This window comes from Astatotilapia calliptera, chromosome 6 (genome assembly GCF_964374335.1).
Source record: "Astatotilapia calliptera chromosome 6, fAstCal68.1, whole genome shotgun sequence".
NCBI lineage: Eukaryota > Metazoa > Chordata > Actinopteri > Cichliformes > Cichlidae > Astatotilapia > Astatotilapia calliptera.
This window is the reverse complement of record NC_137427.1, coordinates 9,219,884-9,235,605: the sequence shown is the minus strand read 5'-3', so window position 1 is coordinate 9,235,605 and position 15,722 is coordinate 9,219,884. Positions and strand designations below refer to the sequence as shown.

At 38.0% G+C, this 15,722-nt stretch overlaps 1 protein-coding gene and 1 long non-coding RNA gene across 2 annotated transcripts; both read right to left on the bottom strand.

Moving 5' to 3' along the window:
• Positions 1-1,001: 1,001 nt before the first annotated feature.
• Positions 1,002-6,899, bottom strand: LOC145429380 (uncharacterized). Its single transcript, XR_013909618.1, has 3 exons — positions 5,602-6,899; positions 5,151-5,238; positions 1,002-4,565 (listed from the first exon to the last, which is right to left on the bottom strand). It is a non-coding gene; the product is annotated as an uncharacterized LOC145429380 (long non-coding RNA).
• Positions 6,900-15,722, bottom strand: pld5 (phospholipase D family member 5). The gene is made up of 10 exons (XM_026169249.2): positions 15,310-15,722; positions 12,931-13,067; positions 12,431-12,614; positions 12,133-12,241; positions 11,503-11,630; positions 10,269-10,466; positions 9,513-9,664; positions 9,122-9,287; positions 8,910-9,000; positions 6,900-7,290 (listed from the first exon to the last, which is right to left on the bottom strand). Exons 1-10 carry the CDS (start codon positions 15,340-15,342, stop codon positions 7,028-7,030), a joined length of 1,461 nt encoding a protein of 486 aa, XP_026025034.2. The 5' UTR covers positions 15,343-15,722; the 3' UTR covers positions 6,900-7,027.

Genomic DNA, 15,722 nt, shown 5'->3' with positions numbered 1-15,722 from the left:
AGAGAAATTGTGGTTGAAATTACTCACTCAAGTGAGTATGTACAGTTAGACAGTTTGATTTATAAGACAGAATTCAAATTGGTAATAGCAGGTTAGTTTGTGGTACGACTCATTAATCTGACCTAAATTTTTTTGCTCTTGTACTGAAAGTGGGTCATACATTGGCCTTAACACTAGGTAGCATTAGCAATTTATAGCCAACAGCCTGTGTTGCTTATATTTTTTTTGAGTAAAATGTTCAAGGAAATACATCACTTTCATTTTGTTTAAAGTTAAGATTTAAGGCCCCACTGAATTTTCTGATTTGTGAGTGGGCTGCACCACTCTTGACTTTAGTAATTGTTGCTACAGAAAGATACAGAAATTAATTACTCGATATGACATATGATCCTCCACATTTACTTACAAATAAACATTATCATACATTTTTATACAGAAGAATTTTTCTTCTTGTCTCCCATCACTCACAGTACCATGGGTTCAGACGTTTGCTTAAGGACGAAATCTTTAAATGGCTCAAATGAGCAGGAGAAATGAAAACAACTTGGCCTTTAATACATTGCCTAGAAACAAATACTTCTGTTTTTAGTGTACAGGTAACACTTTTCTCTCTCCTTTTTGGGTATTTTCTTGTAAGTTTGCTGTTTGTCTGTCCACCCTTGAGTGGCCAAAAATATTCTGAAAAATATTTTCCTTATTTTCCTTTTTCCACAAACCTTGACTTGATCTCAGAGGATAGATGTTTTATTTGGCCATAGCTCAAATGTGGCCTCTCACCGTATGACAGCTGGGATAGGCTCCAGTCACCCCATGACCCTGAATTGGACAAGCAGTAAATGGGACGGATAGATTAAGCCTTATAACCTGTCTTATCCAAGCATTGTCTGACAGTGTTTGAACAAGCTTGGCTTTGTCAGTCTTTAAGTGCCTCCGTTCAAGCTTGAGGTTAGATATGTCACAGTTTTTAGGTTAAGGACCCAAATATAGACTCAGGATACAGGTGGGATAAACAAAATGCAACTTTATTGGTGGATAAAAGCCCAATAAATAATAAGTTTCATAAATCCAACAGCAGAGGTGATACATGCAAACAAACTAGGAGAATAAACAAAAACTGCAAGCACAGACAAAGAGAAGACAGCACTATGTATACTCACACAGTAAAAGTTAATCAAGGAAATGAGACACTGGTGCACAGAATCAACACAATCACAGGGGAGGAAGAAGGAACTGAATATGAGACACAGAAGACAATTAACGAGTAAAGTAATTCAGAAAGAAAATAACAATAACTAAACTGGGAACCTCAGACACAAAAGTAAATTTAATAAAGGGAAAAGACACCAAAGGAAAACAAAGAGAAAGAACTGAGGAAACGAATAAACTCTAATTAAAAAAACAAAAAAACAAACTCGAACTAAGAACTCAAAATAGCAAAATCATGGGCAATGACAAGATTATTTTGTACCAATCCTTGATGTTCATTAGTCTTAAATATATCTATATCTATATCTGGATGCCCATTGTGATATTAGATATATTCATTAATATATAGTAGAAGTAATTCCTTTGAGCTAGAGAATCTCTTTAGCAGGGCTATCACACACAGCTCTGTCTGTGAGCATGGCAGCACTATCCTCCTGTTTGTGATGGGGTCTTCAGTTAGAGGAAATGTGGCATTAAAGGGTAAAGAGTAATTTTTTTCAGATAGTGAAAGACTGTGGGGCTGAACCAGTGTCATGTAGAAGATAACTGTAAATCCCACATGGTTGATCAAATGGACTCCCAGAAAAAAAAATACAGCATGAGCATACTAGATCCACTCTGAGCTGTGTGTTGGGAATTACTAACCTGCTGCAGCATGAATGCATCTCCTTAACCTACAAGGACCTGGCGTCCACATATGTGGACATCACATTTTGGGTTATTTAGACCAAATTACTCAATTTTGCTCTACAAGGGCCTGATATCCACTTAAAAGGACATTATACTGCTACTGTTCTATCAAAGTTTTAAACGAATATCCTCATATGTGGCTCTTATTTTTCTTAAAAACAAAAATAAGGTAAAAAAAAATCTGGTAATTTTTTGTTTTTACATTCATCGGGCCCCAATATTCCCAAATATCAAAGAGAAATTAAAAATGCATGCCGTGGAAGAGTTCGGGTCTTAAGAGGTTAAAGATGTAAACCACAGGCCTGAGCACGTGTTTGAAGAACAGAAATTCCTCTTGCTCAGTCGATATAGGTCCCCCCGACCCCTAATTGTTCAGCACAAAGTTACGCCAATGGTCCAGCTCAGGGCAAAACAATCCCAGTCCTGAATACTCCTGCTGTCATGTTAAAAAAGTGTGGGTGTTGTGGTGCTGACCCAAATCTCAAACTTGGATTTGTTAGTAAATTTGTCTTTTTCCAGTTATTAACTGTGAAGTGCTGGTAAGATGAGTCACTTGAGAACTCTCAAATCCTTTATTTAAATTATGCATTTTTAAACCAAAACTATTCAAGGCTTATTTTTTGTCTGCAGGCTTTTGAGCATTTAACTTGCAGCTTATTACTGGCTTGGATGGAAAGACAGGATAAGGCAAAACATACCTATAAATACTTTTGTTCTGTCAGCAATACAAATTTGTATAGTGAAACATTTTGGGCACTAAACATACCAGCAGACTGAAATAAAAACAACACCAACACAGAAAAAGCTATGTTTTATGAAGACAGATGAATAATTTAAGAGATATGATGAACAGAATAAAACTACTGCATATGCCGGTGTGTGCCATTTCAGGATCTGACCTGATTACAGTTGCAGCCAAACTGTAGATTTAAAAACATATAAAATGCAATGAAGGACTTAAAAATAGTGGATGTATGTAAACTGTTTTGGTGGGTTACACATAGAGAGAATTGTTTTTGTCACATTGCTTGTGCTAGTATATAGTTAATACTGAGTTAATACTGAGATATTGCTTTTGGTATGCATGCAGTATTACATGCTTATATAACAGTCAACAATTAAACATATATTATTATAATACTGCACTGAAAAAAATATGTTGTTGGATTTACTTAATTCAATGGTGGACATTTGTTGCACACAGATGTTTTGCTTTGGCAGCAACTTAAACAATTGAGTTAAATTAACACAATTTATTCATGTTCAATAAACCTGTGCAATTTGTGTTGATAAAATGTGACTTAAACATGTTTTGATGAAGTAATTTGAGCTCTTGAAATATTTTAATCCTTCACAATTTTCTCACTTTATCCCAACACCATTCAATAACTTTTACCTAATACTACTTGGTCACTTAAATACTACATGTTATCTTCAAATTACATTTTGCTATTATATTCTAGCATCAAATACACAATTTTCAAATGGAGGCCTTATAACAGATTGTATTGTTCTCTTCCAAGATGGTTGCTGGCATCCACCAGTAACCTTTCAAAACAAAATGTCTAATTTCACTGCATTGACAGTAGGTAAAGAATTAAACTGACATTACTCCACTACTGAATCTATATAAATCAACAGTTAAATAATGTCAGTTCTTCCGTGTTCTCTGGAATCAATCACAGCAAAGAAATTAGACTGTTTCTTTTGAAAAATGTTGGGAAAGAACAAATCAAAACATTCTATTTAAGGCCTCTGACGTCAAGATTCAGTTAAACAACAATTATAACTAAACAATTTGAGGTAATGTTAGTTTCCATTAACATTAAATTAGGTTACTGAATTGGCAAACACCTTCCTATTAACATTACCCATTTTACCCCAATAACTAAAGAAATTAGCACTTGCAGGTCAAAACCTTTATTCAAGAGATGCAAAAATAACATTGATACAGTGACTGTCAAAAATTACAGCACTGATCATACTGTGACATCTTGGTTCAAAACAGCACACTTAGAAATATTCAACGTTCTTTACTTCAACTGAATGAAACTGAAAATAACATTTCACACGACCCATATGGGATATTTAGACTGCATAACTGTTCATGCTACATCTCTTCACTAGTAAAAGAAAGAAAAAATACAAAGAGAAATTTAAAAATGCTGCCAAAATGCTGTACAGAGCAAAAGGAAAAACAAACAACAACAACAAAAACGGCTCGTCCTCATGGCAGTTGCAGAGTATATAAAAATGAACCCTGCGATCTGTTCCTGGAATTGAGCTTCAAAAATGCAGCAGAACAAGTGTGAGATTTAAATGTCCTCTCACCTAGAGCTGATCAGCTTGCATGCATAACAGTGAGCTTCATTGCAGGAGCAGTTTTGTCTTAGTTGTGAGTTTTTCTTGAGAGCTGAGTTGCATCCAACTCCATTACCACCCTTTGAATCACCTCAAAAGTGTAGCAGAGTTGTGATGGGTAACTCATGTTGAAGGAATAAAAAAGGTCCAAACAGCATGGCTACTGCAAAGGTCACGTTATCCAGATCTTGAAGAACTACTATACCCTCGATGATGATGCCAACATCAGAAAAGTCATTGCCTGGTGCATCCTCTGGAGACAGATGTTCATTGTGGTTTTCTCAATGTGCAGTGGCCTCAGTCAAGTCCTGGTTAAACACAAAACATTTCTTTAAGATTCCTTTTTAAACTCATCTCTTTTGAATCTACCAGTTCTAATGTTAGAGTAATTTAAACCAATGCAAGCAACATAGTAAATAGCTATAGCCAAAGAGTTGCCTGCCATGCTGCCATTCATGGTCTAACAGAGTTTCTAAGACAGAGTGAAAAACATAATAATTTCAAATGCTTTACATTAGTTTTTGTTAGAAAGACACCGGCCCATCAGAAATCCAGGTTATGTCACTCAGAAGATGTTAGAATTTAGACTTTCAGCTCCACAATTTGGTTAGCTGTTGGTCTTTTTTTTTTTTTTTCAAACAAAAGCTAAATATTGGGGGGATTTTCCTTTGTTCACTAGAATGACAAATTTAAAGTTTTCTCACACTGATGTGACCCCTAATATAGGGGGGTGGGGCCTCAAGGGGGGGCGGCCGAGTTCACTACCAGGCCTCATGTGAACTTCAAATTATTAAAGAGGACTACTGGTCCTAACCAGTCCAATGAGGATCAAGTGGATAACTAAATGCATTTTTAAAAGTTGCAAAGCCACAATCTACTCATAAAACACTCACCATGAACTCCTGCACCAAGATGTTGCAATTGTCTTTCACACAGATGCGGAGCACTTTGATGAGACTCCCTTCGAGCATTAATGTCATCCTAAAGTATTATAACAAAGAAAACAGAGATTTGTGAACTTTTCAGTAGCACAGAAGAAAATGATCCCAGACAAAAACTTAAACCAGTCAACATGCAACACCAGCATCTACAAAGAAATATCAAAAGTTCCTGTTTGACATCAACTTTATGGATATATAGTTTCCAGAACATTTATTTTTTTTTAAAAAGATAAATTTTTCTCAGTGGGCCAGTAAATGCATAACGAAAATTATGGCATCCTTTCGGTGGAATCAGTACTCACAGGTAATAGTTGACTGTTTCAATGGATGCAGCATAAAAATCTTTTACTGACCTAATGCAATACATATACACTTTGTAGTTAAAGAATTTTAAAGTTCGTACTGTCATCATGGCAGCTACATCCTTTAGCTTTGTGCCCTGTTCCCCCGATCACTTTGCAAACACTTTCAGCAGACTGTCAGAGAGAAACTCAGCTCCGTCAGAAACCTTGACTGTAAAGGCATGGTTGGGATCCACTGGAATGCTGCATTTCATCTAAAATGACATAAAATTATTTTGAAATAACAGCAGGCACTGTGCTTGGTTAATCAGCAATGTTTTGTTGAATAAAAACTGTGTTTCCAGATCTTATGGGATTAAAAAAATCCAAAGATGTTTGTTTCTGATTTGCAACCCAAGAACCCACAAGTTACAACCTCATTTTAGTTCAAGTGTGCATTAATGTGAGTCCAGTAATCACCTTTCTGACAATACATACAGGTTAAACCTATGGCAGATTTTGGATTTCTCAGTTGTATTAATAGGGTGGTCTATTTGAGTATGCATGCACCTAATAACTATAAAAAATCTATTATAATTAAGTTACAGAAACCTTAAGCGAAAATAGAATATACTTTCTTACCATAACACCTTGAACCCACAATCCATCAGCTGACTCCTGGTGAAATGCAGAATAGAGGTCATCTCTCAATGTGCAGCAAAAAAAAAACCAAAAACAAACGGACAGCAGGTGAGGGCAGGAGGGGTAGGGATGTAAGCTAGCATAATGCCGCTGATGATATTAGCTAAAGCTGTTCAATGTCCAAAATCTCACTAACACCACGGTGCAGTAAATACACAATGTAACTGAAGAGTCAGTTGGCAAATCTATTCACACAGAAAACCAAATTATGTTGAGAGTGCCTCGTAATTAGGTTTAATGTGATATTACGGCTCTTGTGCCAAAGACAAATTCAAATGAAAAAGCGCCAATTCTTTGACAACAGATAAAACAGCAAATAAGCTAACGGCTCTTTTTTAGCATGTTACATGGCGGCACTCTAGACGTTTAACTACATTTGGCTGAAATATGGTAAACATTAATTAAAAAAATCAAGACATACCAAAAAACGTAGAGTTGGCTGCTCGACTTGACTGAGATGGATGCATTTTTTAAACCACGATCCAAAGCCCGCGAGATGAAATCACGCGTGGTTTCACGAGATTTAACGTTGCTATCTTATTGACTTACTTCACCTGAACATGATATGAACAATTTAATACACCCTTTCTGCATATCATGTAGTTTTTACACTATATAGTTACATTTATCTTTAAAACATGAGGCAATTGTGTTAAATACATGCAAGATGCTTACATAAATCCAAGAGATGGCCAGTCCCTTTTTTTCAGTGTGAGTCAAAGCAATACTTTGGCAAGTCATACAGTATAGAGTAGGTTTACATTCTTATTTGTGTACATATTTGTAAGATCTAGCATATTTAGGCTTATGGGGCTTTAAGACATACTGGGAAAAGACATTTTGTGCTTATAAATATAAAGGGTAGTTCCATTCATTTTCCTCCTTAGTTTCCATATATTTTTTTCCCTGTTGCAAGTTTCTGTATTTTCCCTGCTGATCCTTGACTCCATGTCGGCTCTGAGCGTAGCGGGACCTCCAGTCCCTTTCAAAAGTAGCTTTGACATGTTCCAGGATTGTCACTCCTCTGTCTTCAGCACTGCCGTTCATTTTGACCACCAATCCAACTCCTGCATTAATAGCAAAATCACTGCCAACCCAGTCATGGTTCCCTGTGAGCGACAAAGACAACAGTGTCAGATAGCGCCCGTAAAAGTCATTATTTAAAAAGAAATAGCTTTACATTACTGTATCTTGAATCTTGATATGTGTCTGCATATGTATATACCACTTGGTGCGTGTGTGTCTTTGGATGAGCGAGTAAGAATCAAATATAGCAGTGCTAGTTTAGTTTAGCAGTCTTAGTTAAAAGACATGTCCCCTGTTTCACAAAACATCCTCTCCTGAACTGTTTCTTGGAAAAGCACAGTAACTTTCTGGAATTTTCTCACAAACCTCTGTGATGATATGACTTCCCATAAAATGTACTGTAGCTGTAAGGATTGAACTAGCCATATGTGAGACACTTTGTGGTTGTGACTTGTCCTTTGACTTAAAGCAGCGGTCTCCAACCTTTTTTGCGCCACGGACCGGTTTATGCCCGACAATATTTTCATGGACCGGCCTTTAAGGTGTCGCGGATAAATACAACAAAATAAAACTAGTACCGGTACCGAAAAAAAGAAAATTTATTCATAACACACGTGAAAAGACCCAGGAAAACCGAGTAAACGATAAAGACGATAACAAAATAACGCTGAAAACCGATAAAAACCCTGAAAACTATACATTTCACACCTGAGCCTCAACTCTCGCGGCCCGGTACCAAACAACTCACAGACCGGTACCGGTCCGAGGCCCCGGGGGTTGGGGACCGCTGACTTAAAGTATTTATCTGAAACTCACAGTCTTTTATTTTCTTCTCATCTTGCTCTTTGTCTTTTCTTGTCTATATGCTCATAAAGCAAGCCAATACAGCAATGTTTGAGCTATTGCTCAAGTTAAAATGTTCAAGTTTTATACATTTTGCTTTGGTATGTGGTATGACTCACTAAACCCAGCTACTAAAAAAGCCAATAAAAATCTGTACCTCAAAAAATTTATTTCCCACTGTTTTGTTTTATATTAATTTTACAAATGCAATGTAAGATGATCTTATATTTCCCTTTGGACAAACAGGCTCATTGTCCCATTTCAATCTTTGGATAAAGCTATGATAAAATAGATACCTCCTGGCTATAAGTAATAAAAACAAAAAGAGAGTGGTAACAGCATACTTATGTATCTCATAGCATTTTCCAGTTGAACATCTGTTAAATGCCAACCCTAACTTAGTATGCTTGCTGACCTTCTTCATCCCTTCATGACCACAGTGTACCCATCTTTTAAAGCAGTTTCCAGCAGCACTCACTATGTCACAAAGCTCAAATCTTCTTGAACATGACAATGAGTTCACTGTTCTCAAATCTCCTTTACAGTCACTATTCTAAATAAAGTAGTGCACCTCTTGGGAAGTCGTGGAACAGGACATTCTTATCACGTGCTGCTTGATAAATCTACATCAACTGTTTGATGCTTTTATGTCATTATGGACAAAAACCTTTGGGAAATGTTAACATTAAGAATTAAGGTAGTTTTGAAGGCAAAAGGGGTCCAACTCCATACTAGCAATGTGTACCTAATGAAGTGGCCAGTTAGTCTATGCATATTTTTGTTGTCAAAAACTTTATATTAAGATACTTTGAAACCTGCACCTCAATAAAAACCCCAAAACACACATTATATTTCCTACCAATGTAGACTGCATTGTCGGTCACCATGTACTTGTTGTGGTTGAGCCCAAGCTGAATGTCATCGTTCTGCTCCTTGTGACTAAAAAAACGCTAGAAAAAACAACAATTTAACAAAAAGCATGTATAATAAGAAATAATAATTCATAAGTGCAGTATGAATTAAAACTTGTCCATGAGTAGTTAAAACTACAGGTGTAAGTGATTCGCTTACCACTTCCAGGGAACAATTGTAAAGCTGAACGCAGAGTGACTTGAGGGAGGTCACAAAATTAAAGGTGAGTGGATGAGTTTTCTTCCAGAAGCTTATGAGCAGACGAACTTTGACCCCTCTTAATACCACAGCTTCTCTGATGACTTCATCGATAGACGACCAATACCTAAAAATCCAACTAGTGTTATTATTGTGGACAATGCTTTTCAGTCTAAAGATACTGAAGGGCATAGAGTTCGAAAATTCCACGTTGCTATATTCTGGGTATATTCTAGTTTGCCATGAATTGTGTCCTCTGATACAGACACACATGTACAGTATGAATGTAAAATGACCTCATAAATGTTCCTGTAAAAAGGATTTAAATGTCAAAGCTTGCCCCGGCACACACCTTGTGACTGAGGTTCCTCTGAAACTCCTTTTCACCAGAGGGAGATAGTCTGTCACTGATATGAAGATAAATGTCTTTGCACTCTGAATGACTTGATAGATGGCATCTACATCTCGGGTGCGATCTTTGGAGCAGAAGAGTTCAGGAGAGGTCTACAGAAAGGACAAGGCATGTTTGGTCCCCAAAATTATGTAAAAATCACAAAAATGAAACAACTGAGACACACGGTTAAAGTTTAGGATAACTTTCAAAAATGTGTGTGTTTCAATTCAACAAAGAATACACAATCCACTAATAAAAATAGGTATATACATTTCAATGTAACATTTCTGCAGAGAAAAAGGAAAGAAAACAAGAAAGCACATTTCAACGACCATTTATCATTACTAGAATAAGTGGGGCAAAAGATCAAGGTTGGTTTGCCAACAGCCTTGACAGTATGGCTCCATTAGTTTCCTATAAGATGATAAATGTTTTAAATGTAGCTGATAAATGTCTTGTCGCTTTGAGAGCAACAAGATTCATTAACGTAGTGAGATATTCAGACTCAAGTTGCTCCTTAGTGCGATAATAAGATGATTAATCATTTTCTGTTTATATTTGTTATTAATATGTAATAACACTCTTATAAAGACATTCACTATAAGCCCCGAGGCAGGAAATTGGTGCCTCAAGAAGTATATGAACCACTGCATTTTGTGAAGAATTGATTTATGTATGCACTAAGTCCTGTAACATAAGAAAGCTGTTACTCACAGACACATAAGCGGTGGCGGGGGTGGAGTTAAGTTGTAGCTGCAGGGCATTGTTCTTTCCATAGAGAGCAGTTACTCTCTTTGACCAGATGGAGGGGATGTAGTCCCTTTCGTGGAGCTGCCAGTAAAATGAAAAGACTCGGTGGAGGTCCAGAGCCAGACAGCTGCAGTTATACACCACCACCCCCAGTTCTTTCCTCTGTGGTGTGTGAGAAAGAAGTAGGAAGAGGTGATGCAGCAGAAAAGTTAAAATATTGAGTGTGCTCTGCAGACGTTATAGAGGGTATAAAAGAATTAAAGAAAGGGACTGAGTTCAGAGAGAGAATAGTAACGTTTCATGGATTGATGATCTTCTATTAATTTTCAGATTAAATAGGATAAAAATGAAGAGCGAAAGGTACTATTATAGAATATCACTAATTTAAAGGTATTTAGCCAAAAATAATATATGATAAAATGATGCTAAAAGAGGAAAAAGAGGAAAAGTCAAGACAATAACAAAGGCAATAAGCTGGATGTCATCATAGATATATAATCATTTCAAAGGAATCTGTCTAAAAGCGAATAAGCTGGATATTATTCCAGTCCTACCAAAGAATTTAAATAACTGGAGCACAAGCAGGCTAACACTGCAATCCACAGAGCTGCTAGTGTGGGTAAAAACAACAAAATGAAAGAAGAAGAGACAGATGTCCTAAATACATTCTTGTCTGCTCATTAAATAGATGGCAGAAAATTTCTTTTGTGTTTGGTGTTTCTGTTTTTTGTCTGTTTCTTTTTTAACGTGTGCCCCTGAAGGAGGAACACAGAGGTTTCAGTTTGTTACCACAGAGGGTCAATTTCAGACATATGTGTCTGGCTTGCAGTGCTTACTATACACATCCAGTGTATGTGTGCTATTCCTTCATTCCTTCTTGCTCATTGTGACTTACACTCATACAGCAGTCCTACCTCCAACCAGTGCTGAAGCACCAAAAAGGGCTGGGCAATCACTTCAGGTTACAGTATGCTAATGCATTCTGGTTCCTGCTCTATTATGAATTACATACTAAATGAAAAGTGAAATGCTACTTGTCTTTCTGACCATCTCAGACAACAACCTTAAATCATTCCTGATTTCTGTTGGCAGTGCTGCAGTACCTGCATAAAGAAGTATAAGAGGAAAGCGTGGCTAATTTACATTATGTGTTACTCTTTAAAGACCCAGCAAACCAGATGCTGATGTGCGCTTTTACCTTGGAGAGTGACCTCCAGTCCATATCAGCGCTCCCGATGTAAATGTGCTTCCGATCCACTATCCAGAATGAGGAATGGAGTCCGCCTCTGGTAAAAAGTGTCATGTTAACAAAATGAACCTCTGCATCTAATCCGTGTGAAGGATAAAAAGAGACAGAAAAGAGAGAAAATGAAAAGTTTAAGAGAAAAAGAAAGAGAAAATTGTGTAAATCTGACAGTTGGCCTTGTACTGTCTGACAAGAACAGGGGCCAACGCAGGCAGTCTGAAAGGCAGTATTTGACAGGAAACCAGACTGTACATTTTCATCCATTCAAGGTTTTTTGGCCTTGATTGTGAAGTCTGGCAGATGCATATGGTGTAGAGCTCCTGGGTGCTGCTGCATGCTGTAAATGCATCTGTTTTCCTTGAGGCAGGTCATTGATATTTCATGCCATACCTACAGTGTGGTTCTGCTGTCCTAAAGTGGGTTGCTTAAGAAACTCAACTAAATGTATCCTGGAGGATGAGAATCTCGTTAATAAAACTCTATAGGGTTGTCGGATGAATTGTAAATGTATATCTTCGTTGTTGTTTGCCAAAGTGACACAACAAATTGCCTTTCTGAAATAAAAATGCCACATCCACTCACTGTGTGCTGCCAAGGCCTTCAGCTCAGTCGAGTTTGTCAGACTACTGGCAATCTTCAGCTTAACCCCACGAGATTTTAGCCTGAGCAGTCTCTGGAACAAAAGCTGACCCTGAGGAAGAGAATGATGTTCTGTGTTACTGTAGCGCAGCGACTGACCAATGTTCCTGCATTTCTTTTAGAAGGGCAGCTCTTATTTCGTTGCAGGAATAACCTTATTAAATTGCATTTGGTTTTACAGATCAAATGGGAAATGCAATTGGCTCATTGTTCTACCGGACTGGTTACTGTGACTTTGTACCTGTTTGGCGGGGTTTGGGATTGTCTCCAGGTCCCAGGAGTTTAAGTCCCAGGCAGATGACACCACTTCAATTGAGTGCTTCGCCTGGTCCAACAGTGTGTGAAAGCCAACGGAGACAGGAAGGTGGGGTCTGCCATCCATGGAGAAAGAGAGGTCGTCTGGAATGTTCTCCACAAGTACAATGCTGAAAATAAAAGATTCCTTCAGTGTCTGGAGCTTTAAAGAGGAACACCACCAACACAGCAACCCAGCAGCTCAAAGCCTTTACACATAAATCCTTTTATGGGTCTAGATTTTAACAATAAAAAGTGAGGTACAGATCCACATCAGAAATCTCTACCAGAATTAAATAATGAAATAGTAATATGTAATTCTGAATTGGTAATGATTGAGTCCAGATTAAGACTATGTTGAGTTAGTAGAGACAGTCGCTGTGAATACACTGTGCTTTACATGAATGGAACCTCCACAATTTCCTTTAATCTTGCGAAACATCCTACTGGCAGTCTTTGCTGCAGTTTTCCTCGGTGATTCCATCTTCATCGTCCCCCCAAATGTCCACAGATGAGAAGATCAGTGCTACCAGAACAGCAAAGCAGCAAACAAGGGCAAAGATGGCAATGCACTTCTGCTGGGTCTGGAAGATACATTAGAAACACACACGACACTAACAAATGTCAGACACAATGTTTTATTTCTGGAGGGTTTTTTTTTTTTGTGAACAGTGCTGCAGTAACTTTTCTGCTTTTTTTGTGTGTCCCTTTTGTGCACTGTGGGCACATAAACACTTGTGCAATGTGAATAATGACGATCAAAATAACAACTATGGCCTTCGTTTGACAGCAGAAACCTTGCTTTGATAACCAGTATACTGCAGATTTCAATGCTCTGGAGCAAAAAATCCCCCAGCTTCAACGATCCCACTTTATGCTACAGAGCCGGACAAGTGAAGTAGAACATTCTCCAGCTGACAGCAAATTGATGCACACTAAATCCAGTCTATAAGGTGTATTGGAAAGTGCAAGTTTTTGCTTCTCGTCATACCGACTGCTTTGTTGTCCATGCAATTCCCATCTGAAAAGGGGTTTTATGAGCTCTGTGTCAAGGTGGCAGCCAACGTTACACTTATGTTAAGCAATATTGCAGGCAATATTTGTGCGCATGTATGTGTGTGCAGTGTATGTCTGTAGGGTTTGTAATATAGGTAGAGTGACAGTCAGTATGAGGTCAGAGGTTGTAATGTTGGAGCCCTGATCCAGCCTGAGGAGTCTTGATTTTCACAGTTTTAAAAGTGCACTTAGGCGTTTTTGTTTTGTTTTGTCAGTTGGTGAGCTGTCAACATCACATTACATATTCTCTTTTGTTGTGTTCTATCAGTCAAATGAATTGCATCCCACTGATTATCTTGGCAGCATAAGCAGGGGGTTTTTCCTTAAAAAGAAAATTTCCGTCTAAAAATTCTACAGCTTTTATTAAAAAAAATAAATAAATAAAAAAAAGCAATTCAGCATCAAAATATAGAAATATGAACAGCAGGAGGTTTGTGGACTCAAATATTGCCTCGGGCAGTGAGGCTGAAAGACAGGTGCTAGCTGGGTGCACCATACACTCTTCTGTTGGCCTCTGAGGCCATTGAGCTCTTCATTACATTTAGCAGAGTCAAGGACCATGCTTAACTTGTGGATGTGCACATGGCTGGGAGGAAATGAACAGAACTGACAGTGTGAGATAGGTCAGCCACTTACAGAAGGTACTGATGCAGTATGTCGCTGTAAAAGGACAACAACACATCTAATATACAGGAAAAAATAGCCTAATATGGCAAGGAGTGAATAGATAGCTGTTCCAATAACTACTAAATAATTTGATCCATCCATTCGCTTCTGTTTATCTATTTTAGGGTCGTGGGTGGCGCTCGAGCCTATCCCAGCTGTCTTAGGGTGAGAGGAAGGGTACACCCTGGTCACCAGTCTTTCGCAGGGCTAACACATAGACACAGACAACCATTCACGCTCACATTCACTCCTGCACTCAGACCTATGAGCAATTTAGTGTTTCTATTTAACCTAACCCCACTAACTGCATGCCTTTGGACTGTGGGAGGATGCCAGAGTACCCGGAAAGAACCCACACCAACTTGGGGAGAACATGCAAACTCCACACAGAAAGATGCTGGCCTGATGGTGGAATTAAACTCAGGACCTTCTTGCTGTGAGGCAACAGTGCTAGCCACCGTGCTGCCCTAAATAATTTGAATTATTGATAAAATAATTATTTATCAAGCAAATATTATGTGAGTGGTTACAACTTCTGAATACTTCCAGTTTGGACACATTTGATTGGGTTCTGGGCAATTGTTTTTGTAATTTATTAAGTTATTTTCTTAACTTTTGTAATGTTTGCTACTGCATTTAAAACAGTGTTTGTAATTAATAAACTTATCTTACATAATTGTTGAAAAAAAAAGCAACATTTCCAGCTCTTATATGCTAATAGTCTCTTTCTCAAAATTATTTTACATCAGATGTTTTTTGGTGGCAACTGCAACTACTGTGCACCGAGCTATAAGGATGGCTGTGTTATTTGCCATTTTGCATCATTTAAAGACTAAAGGAGAGACTGATTTATATTAAAAAAAATCTTGGATAGTAAAAAACACTTTGACGAAAACCTAAAGTTTTGATATACATATGAGCTTTTAGTTTTAATATGGTTTAAAAAGATAAGGAATTTAAGAGTTTAATCAGTCAGGCAGTGAAACACTGGTGTACTGAAACCTAGAGAAAAAAGTCCAAGAAAAAACATGCATTGCAATCCACCTATGGCCAAAAGGAGACTAACATTGCCTATTAAATATAGAAAGAGCTGAAAAACATCACCTTTAATGGCTCCTGTGGGGTTGGTCCTGCCATGAGAGCAGCATTCCTTTAAACTACAAGGTGGGAAACAGGAGCTCAGTCACACATCTTTGCCTCTCTTTTCCACCCAGCCCTCAGCCTGTTCAAATCTGATGTCTTCACTCTTGGTCCTTGTCTTCATCCTGCAGGTACCTCAGTGTCCCAAAAGGTCTGTCTGTGTGGGCATCAGCTTCTGGTTTGTTATGTGTCCTGACATGGTTCTTCTAGCAGCTGATTGTGTGTGTGTGTGTGTGTGTGTGTGTGTACTTGTGTGTGAACTGTGTGTGCGGTTCACTGTCTGCCTTACAGTCGAAGCGGTGAGAGAGAAGATGAAAGACCAACCCCCTCTTGTTCAAAATGGCCAATAAAGAGCCGTAGCTTTGAGCTCCAGTACC

Bases quoted from the DNA above. Each gene is read 5' to 3' on its own strand.
- pld5 (XM_026169249.2), bottom strand. From the start codon at position 15,342: ATGGCAGGACCAACCCCACAGGAGCCATTAAAG. The intron at 11,631-12,132 runs GTGAGTGGATGT...CACACGGATTAG, and splicing joins GAAGGCCTTGGCAGCACACA to ATGCAGAGGTTCATTTTGTT. The intron at 10,467-11,502 runs GTAAAAGCGCAC...CACACACCACAG, and splicing joins ACTGGAGGTCACTCTCCAAG to AGGAAAGAACTGGGGGTGGT.